The following is an 18,080-nucleotide window of genomic DNA, read 5'->3' on the forward strand; positions in this document are numbered from 1 at the left end:
ATTTATCATTCTCTTTCTATTCTTTCACTGCCTCGTTCCCACGGGACAGGTACTTTGGTATCCCTGTACAGTTGCTCATCTCAAATATTTTCACCTCGCTATATTACCTACCTCTTCATGTCCCATCTTTCACACATATTAATAGTTAAACATATTACCACTCTCTTTCACATTGTTTATATTATACACCAAGTTTTTATTTTACCTACCCTGCTTGCGATGCAATGCACTTGTATACCCTATCACACTTCGAATTGATTACTACATCCAAGTTCTTCATGTAGTTTATTCTTACTATTTACCACTCAATCCATGCTTCTACATATAGAATGCTCATGTTTAATTTGTACTACTACCTTGGACTATCATGATCACTAGAAATAATTTCAGGCTTGAAAACCCAAGTCTAAAGCTTCGCATCATGCTGCCAACCCGGCAGAGTAGCCAAATCCTTCGCCACCGCACCCCGTTTCGACTTCAAAGCATCACCACCAGGTCTCCATCTCCACTCATACGCCATTTCATCCGACAAACTCCCCTCAATAAGCTCAACAACATGTTTCCCAATATTAGGTAGAAGTTTAAAACTATGCCTACAAATTCCAAGTCAGTAAAACCAACCTTTATAACCATCATATCATTGCCGAAATAATCACGATTGAAGAAAAAGAACAGAAACTCACCCACTATCCCCCGTAGCCAAAATAAAATTCTTCCATCTCGGATGCTCACATATCAATTGACTCGCATCAGCAGTATCGGTACACCAACACATCGTTCGATTAAAAAGCTCTTTGTTTTTGAACGCGGGCAGGAATCTAGCGATGGCCTTGCGGATAGTCACCTCTGATGCGTCGGGGTATGTATCGCTTGGATGTTTTGCGTGGGATCGAGGTACGGAGATAAGTTTTGGAGAAGTAGCTCCGAATGGTTTGTGGGGTTTGAAGCGTGAGAAGCCGGGGAATTCGTCGCAGACTTTGATTATTCCGTTCCTGTTGAATGAATGAAAGTTATCAGATTAGGTCCATCAGATTAGATGAATCATATCAGATGAGATTAAGTTATATTGAATGCTGATGATTGATAAATTTTATCTTGGATGGAGTTTGGGTCGTAGTAGTTCTTACTCATCTGGTTCGAAGAAGAAGCCGTATTCGCCGTCGTATATGACGGGGATATTTTTGTATTGCTTTACCTCTTCTGGTGTGAGTTTTATGTGTGCGAAGACCCATGCCTGATTTCAATAAAGTATTAGCAAAATAACCTCACATCTTCTTCAGTGTTATCATAGTCATGGAAATGGTAATGGAGATTGTGGGAAAGATAAATGAATGGCCGTAGGTGGGTGGGTACCTTGGAGACACACTGATCTTCTAAATCGATTAGTGTTGGACTCCAAGCACCAGCTGCTAAGACGACTTTATCAGCGTAGTATTTCGTGCCGTCTATAGTTTCCACGCCGATGCATGTTATTCCATCTTCTGCGAAGAGGGGTTGTTTGAATGTTCCGGCGCTGTTGTGTTTCATTAATGCTGAGCTTATCCATCTGGTGGTTGAAATATTATTTGAGGATTGCATGCAGGCTTACTTACTTTCCGAATCTGAGTTGAGCTCCTTGGCTTTTCAAGAACTGGCCTATCGCATTGATGGCCTTTGCCGCTGCGAGCCAGCCTCCATCGCTGCAGAGTACTCCTTTCCATTCCTATCAATATATGGTTAATGAGTCGAACTTATCTTGCCAGATATTTTTTAAGAGTTTACAATAGTAGACACGTACCTGTGTTTGCTCCTTTGTGAATGGTGGAACTCTCGATTGAATATCGTTCCCCTCTAACCAGAAGGTCGTCTTCTCGAAACCCATTCCCGCGTCCACTAAAGATTTGTACTTCTGTTGAAGGGCTGCAATACCCTCTTCGGATGACGAACAGTCAATCTAGATGGATCTGGTTAGATATTGCGCTGTGAATTAACCGTGCTTGGCTTTACTCACCATTCCAACTTCGTGAAAGAATGGCTTAAATAGCGGATCGTGTTTCCACATGTTCAGCGCCTCAAGCGAAAGCTGTAGACCAATTTTGTTGCTTCGTCGGATGCTCATGATCTTGTTGAGATCGTGGCCTGCAGATTGAGCAGATGGAATTGGATATACATCGAGCACTGTTATGTTTGAGGGTGTGTAGCCATTTCGAATGAGATGCAGTGCTGTTGAGGAGCCAATCGTGCCAGCCCCGCCGACGATGATAACCTTGGTTGTTGAGCGTGAAAGAGTCATCTTGAAGCAATAAAATTTTCCTTTGGCTCCAAGATATTTGATCGCTGGAGCAGCTTCAAGCGCACATGTAAAACTGCCAGAGGCTATCTTGAGCGAGCAATTGCTGGAGAGACAGGTTAAATAGCAGTTAAAAAGATCCTGTGCGGCCGATCATCGCATAGAATGTAAGATGCTAGGTTCCCGTTAGTCTATCAAATTAGGTGATATAGTCATTCATAGCGTGAGACCTAATCCACTCACAGGCGTTGCAAATAAGAGCCATGGGATTGATAAAGGTCCAGGCTGAATACGGGTGATCAAGCGAGCGGCTCTATTGGTGCGAATCTCTCAAGATACCAACTAGCGTGTCGGGAGAAGTTCGGAGCACAAAGCCACTAGCGCATCCCCAACGCGTGGACCTTCTCTGGTCTAGTGGGATGATAACGGATCACGTTTTCGCGTGGACCTTCTGATGTTCAGGAGGATTCAGTTGGAGAAAGCGGGGAAACAGCTTATTCTCCACAACCATCTCGGATAGCAGCAATGATAAGCTTAGCGTCGCATGATGACCATGAACCCCGGATTTCGGTTGGATTTCCAAGATAAAAGATCCTTTTGAGATAAAGATGGTACTGGCAAGTTGCTGCGCCAATCGCTTGTTTCGTATCGGTATAGATTGCGTGCCAGAGACACTAGTGTGCTCTTATCTTCGCGTGGACCTTCGAGGATTTAAAGACTCGGAGTAAACCTCTTCGTTGGAGCAACTTGGAACTTGAATTATATCTCCGCTCCGGGTAATTTTTAAGGTAACTAAACCTTGGCGAAGGTTAGCGTGGATTATCTACACGAGCCGACAAGCATATGTATAAATAACCGCCTGCCACGCCTGCATCTATAATCCACTTTGATTATATCCATGAACGCCGTGACCTCCACTATAATGACTGCCTCCAAGAATCCGGGTATCGCCCCGAGCGAGAAGGATGACTCAAACGCTGCAGTACCGACTGTTTCCGTTCAGAATGCTCATATGGTCAACCTAGAGCAGTACAGGGCGACTGTCCCGCTGTGGGAACGAGTATGGAAGCACAGCTTGACTCAAATGATGCTTCTCAGTGTTCAGGCCTTTTGTGGGCCTGCTATGGCCGATGCAATTGCTGGTAGGCTGATCCCAAAATTTGACATCACATCTTCAAAGAATATACACCTGATTCCTTTGAATCGCTCTAGGACTTGGTGGTGGAGGTCTTGCAACTCCGCAGGTATCGAACATCTCGAACGCAGTTCTGTATGCCACGCTTTTCGTTGGTATGTATACCGTCGTTTCTAGGTGACATTGAAAAGAGGTCCTACTAAGCAAATATGACCAGGATGCTTCATTGGCGGTCCAATTGTGAACAAATTGGGTGTTAAATGGTCTTTGGTTCTTGGTGCAGCTTCCTTCCCCATTCAAGGATCAGCGTACTATTGCAACAGCAAATTTGGAAATCAATGGGTAAGTGGGAAACTTGGAGAAATGGTTGGACTAAAGCTGATTGGTCTTGTTAATTAGTACCTCATCTTCAGTGGTGCTATTAGCGGCGCAGGTACCGCTTGTTGGTATGTAGCCGAGGCTGGAGCAATCATGACCCTTGCACCTTCTGGCGCCCGTGGTAAATATCTAGCCCTCTGGATCGTGTCGCGAAATCTTGGACAGTTGGTTGGGGGTGCGATCAAGTGAGTGACTCAAACGAAGCAGCAATATCAAGCTTATGGACTTCAACTAACAGTGAATTTTGCGAAGTCTATCAAAGAACCATACTGTAGGAGAATCTGGCGGAGTTACTCCTGAGACATACTTGGCTTTCGTGATTATCGAGTCTCTTGCGTAAGTGGGATCGCTAAGAGAGAGTTCAAGATTCAAATTCGAGCCCACTAACAAGATAATTACTAGGCTTCCATTTGCGTTACTCATTGTGCCATTTGAACGTGTCGTCCGATCCGATGGCACGAGAATTGTTACAGCCGAGACTCTTTCAACGAAGCAGGAATTTAGGCGCATTGCAACGACTATGACTAAGAAACTTATTGTGCTTTCAGCACTCTGGGCACTTTGGTCCTTTTTCTACAGGTAAGAAACCATCACATTCTTATCACTCGGAAGATGTCAGCATATTAACGAATATACTAGTGGTTCCTGGTCTACTTACTTGGGAACCTACTTCTCCGTTCGTGCTCGCGCTCTGTCATCGCTCATCTCTCCATTCTTCTGCATGTAAGTTGACTATGAACTCTCAATTGCCAAACTTCCTGGCTAATATCTTCCTTTCAGCGTGGGATGTTTTGGTCTGGGATTCATCCTCGACATGAAGAGCCTCAGTCAACGTCGCCGGGCTCAGATTGGTCTATATATAGTTGTAATTCTCAACGTCGGTGTTTATATCTGGTCCATTGTCATGCAGACAAGATTCAATCGCCATGATCCTGGTGATATCGACTGGTCCGATAGTCTATATCCGTCGGCTTTCTTGCCTTATTTCTTTGTCCAAACTACAGGACCGCTATCTCAGTCCTATATGTATTGGCTTATTTCTTCGTTTGCGACAGATGCCCAAGGTATGTATTTTGGAGTATCTTGACTCGATCGACTGCTAACAAGCGCATTAGAAAATGTTCGTAATGGGGCTGCATTCAGATGCATTGAAGCTGTTGGACAAGCCATTGCTTATGGTATGAATACTCAGACGACGAGTGATCCACTCACTGGATTGTAAGTTTACTTTTATTTTTTAAACCTTCTTTGTGGATGTTGACTGACTGGCTCAATAGCTGTGTATCATTTGGGCTACTTGCAGCTGCTTTGCTCCCGATGATTATTCTTGTGAACTCGACGCCAGATCGTATCCCTGCTGATGTGGTTGCAGAAGAGCAAGATGCAGCTCGTGAGAAGATTGCGAGTGCATAAAGCCTTCAATTATTGATTCTTTTAATTGTTTACGGAGACACTGAATTATGTCACTTGAATAATTCTTATACAGGACTTTAGTCTAGAACCCAAGTATAGATGAAGATGACCAAATATCATGACTTGATAGAACTCAAATAAATACTTGTAATGTGGAGAAAGATGAGGCGAGAAGAAGTGAAGATGTTAATGGTAGATATTGTTTGTGCGGATGATCCACTGTAGTAAGCCTGTTTACCCATGTGGTCCGAGCGTCTCCAATTGACACCTTTCGCGTTGGCCGAGACCGACTCCCTTCAATGAACCCCGACTTCTCTCTCAAGCCATCCGAACACATCAATTCCGCTGCAGCGTAGCGAATATTCGAAATGCGCTTCTCCGCAGCCACTCTTCTTGTCACTGCGCTGGGGTGGTTCTCCGTCGCGACCGCACACACCATCCAGCTCAAGGCTCACTCCCGGGAATGCTTCCACGAGGCCCTGCATCGCGATGACCTGATGACCGTTACGTTCCAAGTCGGCGACCGTGAGTTCGGCGGCAGCGGTAACCTTGAGATCGATTTCTGGGTACGTCCACAATATTTACCCCGATACCTTTGAGCTCAATGGGAGGCAAGATGAGAAGACCGATGCTCAGGGACGGCGAACCCCAAGCCGGGATTGATCGTTAAAGAGGAGGAAACAAGAGCACATCACTTTGTATCCATATTGAGAAAACATTTACTGATATTCTGGGAATTTCTAGGTTGAGGACCCCCTCCGGAACCGCATGTACTACAAGCAAGCCATTTCGAACGAAGACTACTCATTCAACGCACAAGCCGATGGCAAATACAGCTACTGCTTCAGCAACGAAGGCTGGACCTCGAACTCGAAGGAAGTTTCATTCAACGTTCATGGCATCGTCTACGTGCCAGAGTCGGAGATGTCGCAGGACCCATTGGAGGCGGAAGGTAAGGCCCAGAGGCACTCCTATGGCTTATTGTTGGGGGTAGGAATTGATGATAAAGAGTGCATGGGCTGATTGTTTTCAAAATCTAGTTCGCCGACTATCTGAGGCCGTATCACAGGTGAGGGATGAACAGGGGTACATTGTTGTCCGCGAGCGCGTACACCGGAACACTGCCGAGAGCACCAACGGCCGTGTGAAGTGGTGGAGTCTCTTCCAGTTGGCTGTGGTTATTGGCGAGGGTATTTTCCAAGTATGGTGGCTGAAGCGCTTCTTCGAGGTAAGTCGCTGTTAGGCTTTGTTGATTGATGGGATGAGATGGAACGAGAGCTAATTCAAAGGATAATATCTAGGTCAAGCGCGTTGTCTAAACCTCTTTCCTTCCTCTTCTCCTTTACCTGCGAATCTCTTGAATTTGACCAAAAGAATATGATATGAAATACAATGCTGTGGATGGCGATGACGGTTTCTGTGTAGATGTTGGACCCAGTTGCATTTTTTGGCGGTGATTGCTTTTGATTGCGATCGCTTCATATTATCCTATTTACATTGGTGTCATGCAAACTGTTTCTGATAATTTTAATTACACTGTACTACCAGAGATATCCTTGGGGGAGATGCAGATGGGATTTGTAGGTGTCATGTCCCAAGTGGAAGACGTATGTATTGCAACACGACAACAACCCACCAATCCCGCCCGAGAGCACCACATCTTGCGCCCAACCTTTCTTCCAAATTTGTGTCTATTGTTTAAAACTCGACTTGATAAGACAATCGTCCGGCTTAACTCTAACAATAGCTTACGTAGTATGGTCTAGTTGTATTGTTGACATTTATACATGGCCTGATTCTTTTCATTCATATACAGCCCCGCAATCCCAACCCCCTCCTACTACTATCTCCTGATTCCATACTTTCTTTTTATCCGGTACTTTTGCTGTCGGCCCCTACATGTCAGGAAAAACGAGAGAGCAGGTCAGCATCTGCCTTGAGAAGTCCTTTCTTAATCACCCCGATCGACTGCGTCGTACCTTACATGAGACCAAGCACATGAGTATCCGATTTTGAACATCCGATCAGCCATGACCTCCCACAAACAGCCTAACAACTCGAACATTAGCGATTTGAACACAATAAATGGATTTGACCCTCAATTTTACATATGCTGGCGACGACAATCCTGCTCTCAATGTCTAGCAGGGGATGTGGATTGCAGCTGGTGTGCAATAGTAAGTGTCACCTTGGGCTCTCCTCGTTCAATCCGATGACCGTTTTTTTTTTCTTTTGCATATCTACTTTCCTTTGAGCATTTCAATATGAACTCCGTATAATTTCTTTTTCACTGTTGCTCAGATCGGTTCGACTGCCATCAACTGACAAATTCAATTTGCGTTTGCCTTTTGTCACGCCACCACATTCTCTCCATGGAACTTTGTTGCGCACCCTTCCCGCCCCTTGCATACCAACCTTGAGGCCCGCGGAATGGTGTCTTGAGGCCCGAGTACCTTGCTGGACATGTCAGATCGTACCGCTAACACCGCTGACTTCATGACTAGTCATCAACTTGCGTCCCTAGTGGAAGCCGGGTACCAATATTAGCGCCTATCATATCGGATCAGATCTGTCCGCTTGGCTCAAAGGAAAGATGGGAGCTCCGGGCAGCACCCTTTGGGTGCAATGTTAGTACAACGACAGTTCTATCGACTACAGTCGCGATAGCAGGGACCATCTCTTTGCTGTGCCTTGGGCTCTTAGTCTTCTGGCTAGCGACACGCCTCCGTTCTCGTTTGAAACAGACAGAGTATGAGCGCTTGGACAGTGAATCTGAGGAACGATCGTGGCGCCGGTGGCTCGGTTTAGATACGATTCTGTCATTGGCTCGTCGCTCTAGCCAGGGGCAGATACAGGGGCAAGAATCGATTCAAACTACAGAAGAGGCACTAGAAGAAGGGGAGACTAGGCCTTTGTTACAATAAGGATATCGATTGAAAGTATCGCACATCTGGAAAGTAAAACCAAAATAATATACCGAATAACACCGTGTTTTTCAAGTTGACACATGAATAGATCCATCTTGTAGTGAGATCAAAGTATCAGACGCAGTTATATGTGAACAGAGAAGTACATTTCGAAAACATGGGGGGAAAAGAAAAGAAAAAATTGAGAGACGGCCCAAGTCTATGCCACAGAAATGATCATATCTCGGATCACCTCAGAAAGATCAGATAGAGTCTGCTTATTGCGGGGGATAACATGGCCACCACCATGGTCGAATAAGTCTGCCGTATCCGGATCGCAACAATTGTAAAGCGCCATAGATCCATCCAGGAACGGATCCGCTGCCCCAACAACATGACAAGTGGGAATAGTGATCGGTTCGCAATCGAAATCGTCGGCCAAAACGATGCTACCAGAGATTGGATCTTTGGCAGGCCAGCCGCAAATAAAGACAGCACATTTAATTCGCGGTATTCTTCCAAATGCTTTCCTGCGCCTTTCTTCTTCTAGAATGAGACTTGCGGCTACTTCAGCGCCCTCGGAGTAACCGATGAGGCCCTCAATTTCTGGATCGCTATCCAGAAGATCAATTAATCGAGTCATCGCAGCTGCAACTGCGGAGAAGGTAGGATTTCCGGCCTTTTGAATCGCATATTTGATTGTTGCCTCGGGGGTATCGCGTCTTGGGAAATCCCTCATGTTGAACTTCACGAGTTCAGGAAAGTCGACAGTATTGAATGTATAGTTTGGCGGTGGTCCAAAGAAACCCTGGAATTCGGGTGGTGGGTTCACCGGGGATGTTCCCTGAGTGAAGAAGAAGTTGGCTTCGCCATTTGATCTGAGTGCGTCACAAAATGGCCCTACATGGGTGAGTTAGTCTCCATTAGTCTCCCTCTCGATGGGTGCCTCATATGGGACATCTGAATATGTAGGCTTACCAAGCTGTGTTTGGAGGGCCTAGATCGTACCAAGATTCTGTCAGCCTGGGAGTTTCATAATGGAAGTATGGATTAGTATAGACTATATACCTTGGAGTTGGAGTATCCTCCGGGTAAACATAAAAATTTCATGATGACTGTAAGATCGTGTTCATTGATGCAAGTTCAAGAGAGAAAATCGCCGTGCTGCTATTGATAACCTTGCGCGCGTCACTAAAGCTTACCGCGAAGAGAAAGCTATTGCTAAGGAATCCCTTGCCAGGGTCGGAGAAAGGGAAAAGGAGAAAAGTAAAATGTGCCCCTATCCTGGAATGCGCCATGCGCCCTCACCTTAGCAAGGGCTGCGTGATTCACAGAATCAGACAGTGGCGGAATAGCTGCAGTCAGGTCGAAAACTACAGGTCCGGTATGGCTAAGACTATTGAGTCTTTTGAAACCAGATATGTAAGTATAGTGGCGATCCACAAAACTCCATGAGACGGAGGAGGGGAATTCCAGGTCCGCTGCATGGTGCCATCCATCGGCCCGTCCGACCTGCACATTGGACTCTATATTTGAATGCGTCATCAAGGATGAGCGGAATGAGACTTGAAGCTGTCCCATCCCTACCGATCTAGCGTGGAAGTCTCCGGTATGAGTGTGACTATTGGACAAAGGATCGACAACCATACAGCTGGTGGTGATGCAAGGGCGGCCTCATCTATACAGCCATATGCATCCTTTCTTTGCTTTCTAATTCAGTCAACAAGACACATGGAAAGGGGCAAACACTTCAAAGTTTCTTCATCGATATTTCGTGAACATACCTTGTCGCAAATATTTTTCCGTGATCAATTTCGGACATTTTTTCATTATTTTGTGTGATATTTGCCAACTTCGACTGTCATTTCAGATTCTAGTACATGATTTGTTTCTTTAACGGTCAAACGTGATCTAATACGCCCAATATGCGTCTCCAGCCACCGTCTGGGAGCGGTACCCCAATTCCCGACAAGACCATTGAGGAGGAAGAGATGGTGGGCGATGTTCCGAAACGGTTGGCGATTATCGGCATGTCGTGTCGCCTTCCAGGACAAGTGACAACCGCGGATGATCTGTGGGACATGTGTTCACGGAAAAAAAGCACCTGGTCTGAAATACCGAAAAGTCGATTCAACAGCGAAGGATTTTATCATGGGAACCCCGACAGACCGGGTTCATTCAACAACCAAGGCGCGCATTTTTTGACCGAGGATGTTGGGCTATTCGACGCTCCATTCTTCAGTATCACCCTCCAAGAGGCGCGATCGATGGACCCCCAGCAGCGAATTATGCTTGAATGTGTTTATGAAGCACTAGAGAACGCCGGCATTTCAAGTACTTCCATTATCGGGAAGAACGTCGGAGTGTTCGCAGGAGCCTCTCATCCAGACTACGATGTAAACAACAGCCTGGATGCCGAAAATATTCCGATGCTTTCAGCCACAGGAACTGCGACTGCTCTCCAGTCCAATCGGGTGTCGTACTACTTCAATCTGCATGGTCCTAGCGTAACGATTGATACGGCTTGTTCTTCCAGTTTGGCTGCATTGCATTTAGCCAGCCAGAGTATTCGAAATGGTGAATGTAAAATGGCCATTGTGGGAGGTTGCCACTTGAATTTACTTCCAGAGGCATTTATATCTATGACTCAATCCAGGTAAGAGTTCTTTTCGACCGGCAATCACAAATATTGTAATGGGTCATGGTAGCTGACATTGTACCTGAAAATAGATTGCTTGCCTCGACCGGAAAGACGTATGCATTTGATCACAGAGCGACTGGATTTGGCCGAGGTGAAGGGGCCGGATGTATTATATTGAAATCTTTGGAGGAAGCAGAAGCTGCTGGCGATGCTATTCGGTCCGTCATAGTCAACAGTGGTATAAATCAAGATGGACGGACCAGAGGTATCACAATGCCAAACAGTGAAGCCCAGGAAAAATTGATGCGGGAAGTTTACAAGAAAGCAAGAATCGACCCTGCCATGACCGGTTTTGTTGAAGCCCACGGAACAGGAACCAAGGTTGGGGATCCTTTGGAGGCGAGGGCTCTGAATGCTGTGTTTGGAATAGGGCGCACGCCAAAACAACCATTGTTTATTGGATCTCTCAAATCGAATGTCGGACATTTGGAGGGATCTAGTGGAATTGTTTCTGTGATCAAGACTGCACTGATGCTGGAGCGTGGATTTGTGCTCCCTAATTGCAACTTTGATGAGCCGAACGAAGAAATCCCCATGGATAAGTGGAACATGAAGGTAAGACCGGCAATCAAACTGGCTCAAAGAAATTGAAAGCTAACAAAATATTTCAGGTTCCTAAGAAGCTAGTACCCTGGCCCCGGGGCAAAACCTTCGCTAGCGTGAACAACTTTGGCTTTGGCGGGTCCAATGCCCACGTTGTACTCGAGCGTGGCCCTATCCACGGAGGACAAGGAGGACAGAATGAAGATCCACTTACTCGCAGGGTATATGTCGTATCCGGGTACGACAAGCAAGCAGCGTCTAAAATGGGTGATGAAATTATCTCTTACCTCCACCGTCACCCTCCCGTTTTCACAGACAGTTTGATGGACAACCTGGCCTATACATTGGGTCAACGACGCACCCATTTTCAATGGCGTATGGCTGTTCCAGCAAGCGTACACACTGAGCTCATCGACACACTGGCGGGTATCAAAGAGCCCACTCGCTCAACCGGAACACCAAGCATTGGATTTGTGTTCACAGGTCAAGGGGCACAGTGGCATGGTATGGGCAAGGAGCTTCTGCAAAGATACCCGGTCTTCAGCAAAACAATGCAAGATTTTGATGCTTGCTTGAAGACTCTTGGAGCAACATTTTCTATAATTGGTGAGTTTTGTCTGTTCTAAAGCGTGGCTTCAATCTTCTAATATCCCCCGACAGACGAAATTCAATCAGAAAGTGCAGAAGAAAGCAAAATTTCAGCGGCATACATGAGCCAGCCAGCATGTACAGCAGTTCAGCTGGCCCTCGTAGACCTGCTGTCATCATGGGATATTAAGCCAGAGGCAGTAGTTGGTCACTCCAGTGGAGAGATTGCAGCAGCATATGCTGCCAAAATTCTCACGTTAGAGGAATGTGTTCGCATTGCATACTGTCGAGGTGTTGCAGCTGATCTGGTGGCCAAGGACAGTACCGTCAATGGTGCCATGTTAGCTGTTGGTGCAAACGCTGGAGAGGTTCAACAAATCTTAGATGCCATGCGAGGTCAACGAGCGGTCATTGCTTGTGTCAACAGCAATTCGAGCATCACATTATCTGGAGACAGGGATGTGGTGACGGATTTACAAACTGCCCTCGACAAAGAAGGCATATTTACCCGCATGCTGCATGTCGATGTTGCCTACCACTCCCATCATATGCAAAAGGTTTCCCAACAGTACCGTTCCTTACTTGGAAAGATTGCCCCTCAGTTCTCGGCAATTCCCTTCCACTCAACCGTGTACGGCAAAGAAGTCCCAGCAAGCGCCCTGGATGCTGGATACTGGGTTGAAAATCTGGTGTCCCGTGTTGAGTTTGTCAAGGGTGTGCAAAGTCTTTGGGACACCAAGCTACAAAGTGGCAAAATCAACACCCTTGTCGAAGTTGGACCTCATCCGGCGCTTCAGAACCCCGTGAAAGACATAATTCAGTCTCATGACCCCAAGCGCTCACTACACTATGCACACACTCTGCACAGAAAGCTTGATGGAATTGATGCTGTGCAGGAATTAGCAGCCTCCATGTTCACTCAAGGCTTGGATGTCAACTTCAAAGCCATTAACTTTCCCAATAAATCCAGTAGGAAGCCTCAGGTTCTGACAAACCTCCCGACATATCCCTGGAACCATAGCGAACGATACTGGTTCACCTCGCGATTGGGAAGTAATCTCTTCCATAGAAAGTTTCCACGCAGTGATTTGCTTGGATCTCTCTGCATAGAGAATCTTGATATCGAACCTCGTTGGCGCAATATCCTTCGCGCGGATGACCATCCCTGGATTCGTCAGCACCGCGTTCATGACAACAATGTTTTTCCTATGACTGGATTTTTGGCCATGGCCATGGAGGCAATCAAACAGCAAGCAACTATGCATAACATATCCCCAGGAAAGATCGAGCTCCGAGACATATCGATCAATCGCGCTCTCAGTATTCCGGATAATACCCCCATTGAAACAATGTTCACATTATGTCCATCTCGGAATCAAGGCCCAGGAGCTTCAGGTCTTGGCTGGCACGAGTTCAAAGTATTTTCTTGGACCGAGGGAAGAGGCTGGGAGCAACATTGTAATGGGCTTGTGACGGCTAATGAGGTAAAGGAATCAAATCCAATCGACGGGTCTAGGCAAAAGAGCCTCCGTGAGCGGGATCTCACGCAGACTATGTCTAAAATGCAAGCTTCATGCATATCCCCCGTTGATTCAAAGACCCTCTACGAGAACATCGCCAGCGGCGGGGTTAACTATGGACCACTATTCCAAGGACTTTCTCATATTTCGGTCGATGAATCTCGCCAGGCATTGGCTAGCATCTGCGTACCAAATACCAAGAGTACAATGCCTAATGAATACGAGGTTGATCACATTGCTCATCCAGCTACACTCGATCTATGTTGTCAGGTTATGTGGCTTCTCCAGGGATTTGGGCAACCAGGCCGCAAGCAAACGTTCGTCCCGTCTCACCTCGATCGTGTTACATTATCGCTTGATTACAAACTATCTGCCGGCGCTCCACTCCAGCTCTTTGGATTCCGGTCTGGCATAGAGTCCCCTAGCACGCCTGAGAGCAATCGTATATTTGCCACCCGACCGGGTGGGTCGACTGATGTTGTTATTGAAATCGACGGAATGAATTTAGTGCCCATCTCAAATGACATCAAAGGACACAAGGGCAATCGTCCCGATCCCATGTGTTATAAAGTGCGGTGGGAGCCCTGCTTCGAGACTCTTTCTGAAGACAGCTACCGACAGATCGCGCGGCCCCAAGTTGATGATGGAAAGGGAGGCGAGAGGATGCATCACCTGGAGAATATCGCTGTTCACTGGCTTCGCAAGCTTATTAAATCTGTTCCAGAAGAAGAGATTCCGACATTCCAGAGTCATCACCAGAAGTTCTACCGCTGGGCCCAGCAGACATGCAAAACCTCTCCCGTGCAAGAAATATCTCCTGAACTGATTGAGCAAACCCGCAACGCCAACGGTGCAGGCAGATTGAATTGTTTCGTTGGCGAACGTCTTCCAGGTATTCTGCGCGGGAAGGATGACGCACTGACGTTGATGCTCGAAGACGATATGCTTGGAGACTACTACCAAGATCTCGATGGTCTACGTGAGTCCTACGCAAATGCATCAGTTTGCATCGATAAAATGGCGCACCAAAATCCCGATCTTAATATTCTCGAAATTGGCGCGGGTACTGGTGGTGCAACCTTACCCATCTTAGAATGCTTAGGTGGAAACGAGCCAGGATCGACGCCTCGATTTGGCCATTATACCTATACAGATATTTCTCCTGGCTTCTTTGAAAAGGCAAAGGCAAAGTTTGAGGGTTGGAATCATCTCATGACCTACCAAACTCTGGATGTTTCTACCGATCCCGTGGAGCAGGGCTTCAAGTCCGACACCTACGACCTGGTGATTGCCTGCAATGTCCTACATGCCACTTCTAATATAAACGAAACCATGGCAAATATTAGGACTCTTATGAAGCCTGGAGGAAAGATCATGCTGATTGAGGAGACCAAATCTACAGCTACTCATTTCCCGTTTGCTTTGCTGCCTGGATGGTGGCTGGCAAATGAGGAGGTTCGTCAAGATGGACCTCTACTTACTCAAGAAGGATGGTCCAGAGTTATGCAAGCGAACGACTTCTCCGGAGTTGACATCTGTGTAGAAGGATATCCAGGCGCTTCTTACCAAACCGGTTGCGTTATGGTGTCAACAGCCAATACCCTCGAGACAGGACCGAAAAACCCCGGAGACATCATCATAATCGACAGCGATTCAATTGGTAGCGTCTCGTCACTGAGTCTTGATGCTGGATTGAGGAACATCACTGGAGTCGCTCCAACAAATGCTTCCGATCTCAGTGCCGTTGACATTACAGACAAGTGGTGTATCTTCCTTGGTGGTATGGACCGCTCTATTTTGGCCAACCTTACCTCTCAAAAGTTCCAAGAGTTTCAACGCCTTGTCAGCCGTGCAAGAGGATTGCTTTGGATTGTTCGCCACACCAAGTCAGACCCCCAATCACTCGGCTCTAACATGGCGATTGGCCTGGCCCGTACTGTTCGATCCGAGACAGGTGTGCATTTTGCTACTCTTGACCTTGGCGACAAGGAGAGTATGCCTGATGCGGAGGCAGTTCAGCACATGATCAATGTCTTTGACAGTGCCTTCTGCCATAAATCTCAACTAAATCAAGGTGATATGGAATTTGTTGTCCGTAACGGGCATGTTTCCTTGCCTCGTCTGCTAGACAATCCCGCACTCAACCTAAGCGTTCAGTTGGAAACATCTGATGCACCTCCTCAGTTACAAATGTTCAAACAGGACAGAGCGCTGAGGCTTACTGCTGGACAGGGCCGTGTGCTCGATGAGCTATACTTCACAGATGACGCCTCTCGAAATACGCCTTTGCCCGACGATCACATTGAAATTCGCGTACGCTGTACTGGTCTCAACTTCCGAGACGTTCTAATGGCGATGGGCCAGCTACGTGGAGATAAGCTCGGTCAAGAGTGCAGTGGAGTTGTCTCAAAAGTGGGAGCTGGAGTCAACGACTTCAGTGTTGGAGATAGAGTTAGTGCCATGTCGCCTGGTTCTCTTTCAACCTACACCCGATGCCCAGCATCCTGCGCATGGGTCATTCCATCTGATATGCCATGGTCAATTGCGGCATCAATCCCTGCGGTATTCTGCACTGCATACTATTCTCTTATTGAGCTTGGTCGCCTATCTCACGATGAAAGTGTCCTCATTCATGCAGCTGCTGGTGGAGTCGGACAAGCGGCTATCATAATCGCTCAGAATATTGGCGCCAATATCTTTGCGACGGTCGGAAGTGTCGAGAAGAAGGAGTTTTTGATAAAGACATATGGTATCAAAGAGGAGCAAATATTCTTCAGTCGTGACCTTTCTTTTGCTAAAGGCATTCTTAATGCAACAGGCGGAGAGGGTGTAGACGTTGCATTGAACTCACTCAGTGGTGATGCTCTGCAAGCTACATTCGAATGTATTGCTCCATTTGGCCGATTCATCGAACTTGGAAAGAGAGACATCACTCAGAATTCTCGATTGGAGATGGCTCATTTCCACCATAATGTCTCTTTTGCTTCCGTCGATCTCGGTGTGGTACGAGAAAAGCGACCCAAGCTAACAAGACGATTGATGCGAGAGGCGTTCTATACTTTCGCGTACTCGAATGCTCACAAACGTTGGCCCGTCACTACTATTCCTATATCAGAGGTTGAGAATGGGTTCCGTGCCTTACAAGGAGGCCAAGTGATAGGAAAGATGGTTGTGGAAATGACCGACGATGCAATGGTCAAGGTATGCCAGCTTTACAACAGCTGAAAAACGAGGAAAGAAGATGCTAACATATACTAGGTCCACCCTGCCCGAAAAGAGGAGAAGCTTTTGCGTGCCGATAGCACATATATTGTCGTTGGTGGTACGAGCGGAATTGGTCTCGACATTGCTAGCTGGATGCCACAGAAGGGCGCGACGCATATTGTTTTGGTTTCGAGAAGTGGAGCTTCGACTGATCTAGCTCGGGAAACCATCCAAGACCTTACTAGCCAGGGCATTACTGTGGAGGTTTGTCGCTGTGATATATCATGCGCAGAGCGTGTTCAAGAGAGTTTGCGTCCATTGTTGGCCCGACTTCCTACTGTTCGCGGTGTTATCTACGGCGCCATGGTTCTCCGAGTAAGTGACCACATCCCGCCATTATATATGCATTTATTAATGACGATCACAGGATACCCTTTTCGAAAAGCTCAGCCTTGAAGACTATGAGGCTGTCATTAAGCCCAGAATCCATGGAATTTGGAATCTTCAAAACACTCTCCAGAGCTCTACTATAAGCTCAAACCTGGATTTCTTCATTACTCTCTCATCTGCGGCTAGTTTTGTCGGAAACCTGGGGCAGTCACCCTATGCTGCGAGTGGAACGTTCATGGCTGCCTTAGCCGCTTACCCCAAGACCTCCGGCGTTCCTTACACTACAATCGATCTCCCAATTGTTCGCGGCGTCGGATATCTTTCGGACGATTCCAAGCGTGAGGAGATTGCGGCTCAGCTAGGAACAGAATCCGTTGATGCAACAGACATTCGAGGTCTCGTTGCCGCTGCCATGAGAAACGAGATGCAAGAAACGTGCAACGGACATTGTGTTGTTGGATTCGACGGTGTCAAAACAACCCCAGCATCTGAACAGCCCTTCTGGGTGAAAGATACCAAGCTCTGCCAGCTTCTTCGTCTTTCAACCCTTGCCGGGACAGGAGCCCTATCTGACGCAGTGACATCTAACGACCAAACACCACCCGCGACTGCTATTCGACAATGCCAGAGCCGCGACGCTGCTGAAGCTATCATAGTTACTGCGCTTGCTCAGAAGCTGTCTAGCATTCTAATGCGTCCAATGGAAGAGATGAACCCTGCCGCTCCGATTGCGATTTACGGACTGGATTCATTGGTGGCTATTGAGATCAGAAATTGGATTACTCGCGAGTTGGAAGCAAACATGCAGGTTTTGGAGATTCTGGCTGGTGAATCTCTACCCGCTCTCTCTGAGCATATAATGAGGAAGTCTGGTATTATTACGTCCAAGCTGAAAACTGAATGGGGTCTGGATGTGCCAGAGGCTCGACCGAACCAAGACTAAACAAGCCTTAGGAGACAATATTCGATATTTTCGCCACTTGCCCGTGAGGTGGACTTTGTATTGCTTGGACTCTTTTTGTAATTGTTTTTC

The 18,080-nt window shown here is 46.9% G+C and overlaps 6 protein-coding genes across 6 annotated transcripts; 4 read left to right on the forward strand and 2 right to left on the reverse strand.

Moving 5' to 3' along the window:
* Positions 1-406: 406 nt before the first annotated feature.
* On the reverse strand, positions 407-2,272 carry N7478_001023 (NAD(P)/FAD-dependent oxidoreductase; the record flags this gene model as incomplete). The annotated part of the gene is made up of 7 exons (XM_056917238.1): positions 407-593; positions 684-992; positions 1,128-1,234; positions 1,354-1,513; positions 1,593-1,702; positions 1,778-1,933; positions 1,991-2,272. 7 exons carry the CDS (start codon positions 2,270-2,272, stop codon positions 407-409), a joined length of 1,311 nt encoding a protein of 436 aa, XP_056785118.1.
* An 895-nt stretch (positions 2,273-3,167) lies between these two features.
* N7478_001024 (major facilitator superfamily domain-containing protein) lies at positions 3,168-5,195 on the forward strand (the record flags this gene model as incomplete). The annotated part of the gene is made up of 10 exons (XM_056917239.1): positions 3,168-3,411; positions 3,482-3,559; positions 3,622-3,746; positions 3,804-3,967; positions 4,035-4,118; positions 4,185-4,361; positions 4,422-4,505; positions 4,563-4,846; positions 4,898-5,000; positions 5,060-5,195. 10 exons carry the CDS (start codon positions 3,168-3,170, stop codon positions 5,193-5,195), a joined length of 1,479 nt encoding a protein of 492 aa, XP_056785119.1.
* A 368-nt stretch (positions 5,196-5,563) lies between these two features.
* N7478_001025 (p24 family protein) lies at positions 5,564-6,514 on the forward strand (the record flags this gene model as incomplete). Its single annotated transcript, XM_056917240.1, has 4 exons — positions 5,564-5,761; positions 5,940-6,147; positions 6,236-6,423; positions 6,497-6,514. The coding sequence occupies 4 exons, from the start codon at positions 5,564-5,566 to the stop codon at positions 6,512-6,514; spliced, it is 612 nt and encodes a 203-aa protein (XP_056785120.1).
* Positions 6,515-7,225: 711 nt separating this feature from the next.
* N7478_001026 (uncharacterized protein) lies at positions 7,226-8,119 on the forward strand (the record flags this gene model as incomplete). The annotated part of the gene is made up of 2 exons (XM_056917241.1): positions 7,226-7,372; positions 7,700-8,119. The coding sequence occupies 2 exons, from the start codon at positions 7,226-7,228 to the stop codon at positions 8,117-8,119; spliced, it is 567 nt and encodes a 188-aa protein (XP_056785121.1).
* Positions 8,120-8,321: 202 nt separating this feature from the next.
* Positions 8,322-9,211, reverse strand: N7478_001027 (uncharacterized protein; the record flags this gene model as incomplete). The annotated part of the gene is made up of 3 exons (XM_056917242.1): positions 8,322-9,001; positions 9,080-9,098; positions 9,170-9,211. The coding sequence occupies 3 exons, from the start codon at positions 9,209-9,211 to the stop codon at positions 8,322-8,324; spliced, it is 741 nt and encodes a 246-aa protein (XP_056785122.1).
* Positions 9,212-10,026: 815 nt separating this feature from the next.
* On the forward strand, positions 10,027-17,990 carry N7478_001028 (type I polyketide synthase; the record flags this gene model as incomplete). The annotated part of the gene is made up of 6 exons (XM_056917243.1): positions 10,027-10,757; positions 10,832-11,357; positions 11,414-11,951; positions 12,006-16,654; positions 16,712-17,032; positions 17,085-17,990. The coding sequence occupies 6 exons, from the start codon at positions 10,027-10,029 to the stop codon at positions 17,988-17,990; spliced, it is 7,671 nt and encodes a 2,556-aa protein (XP_056785123.1).
* Positions 17,991-18,080: the final 90 nt, after the last annotated feature.

This window comes from Penicillium angulare (genome assembly GCF_028827245.1).
Source record: "Penicillium angulare strain IBT 27051 chromosome Unknown utg000001l_segment0_segment0, whole genome shotgun sequence".
Lineage (NCBI taxonomy): Eukaryota > Fungi > Ascomycota > Eurotiomycetes > Eurotiales > Aspergillaceae > Penicillium > Penicillium angulare.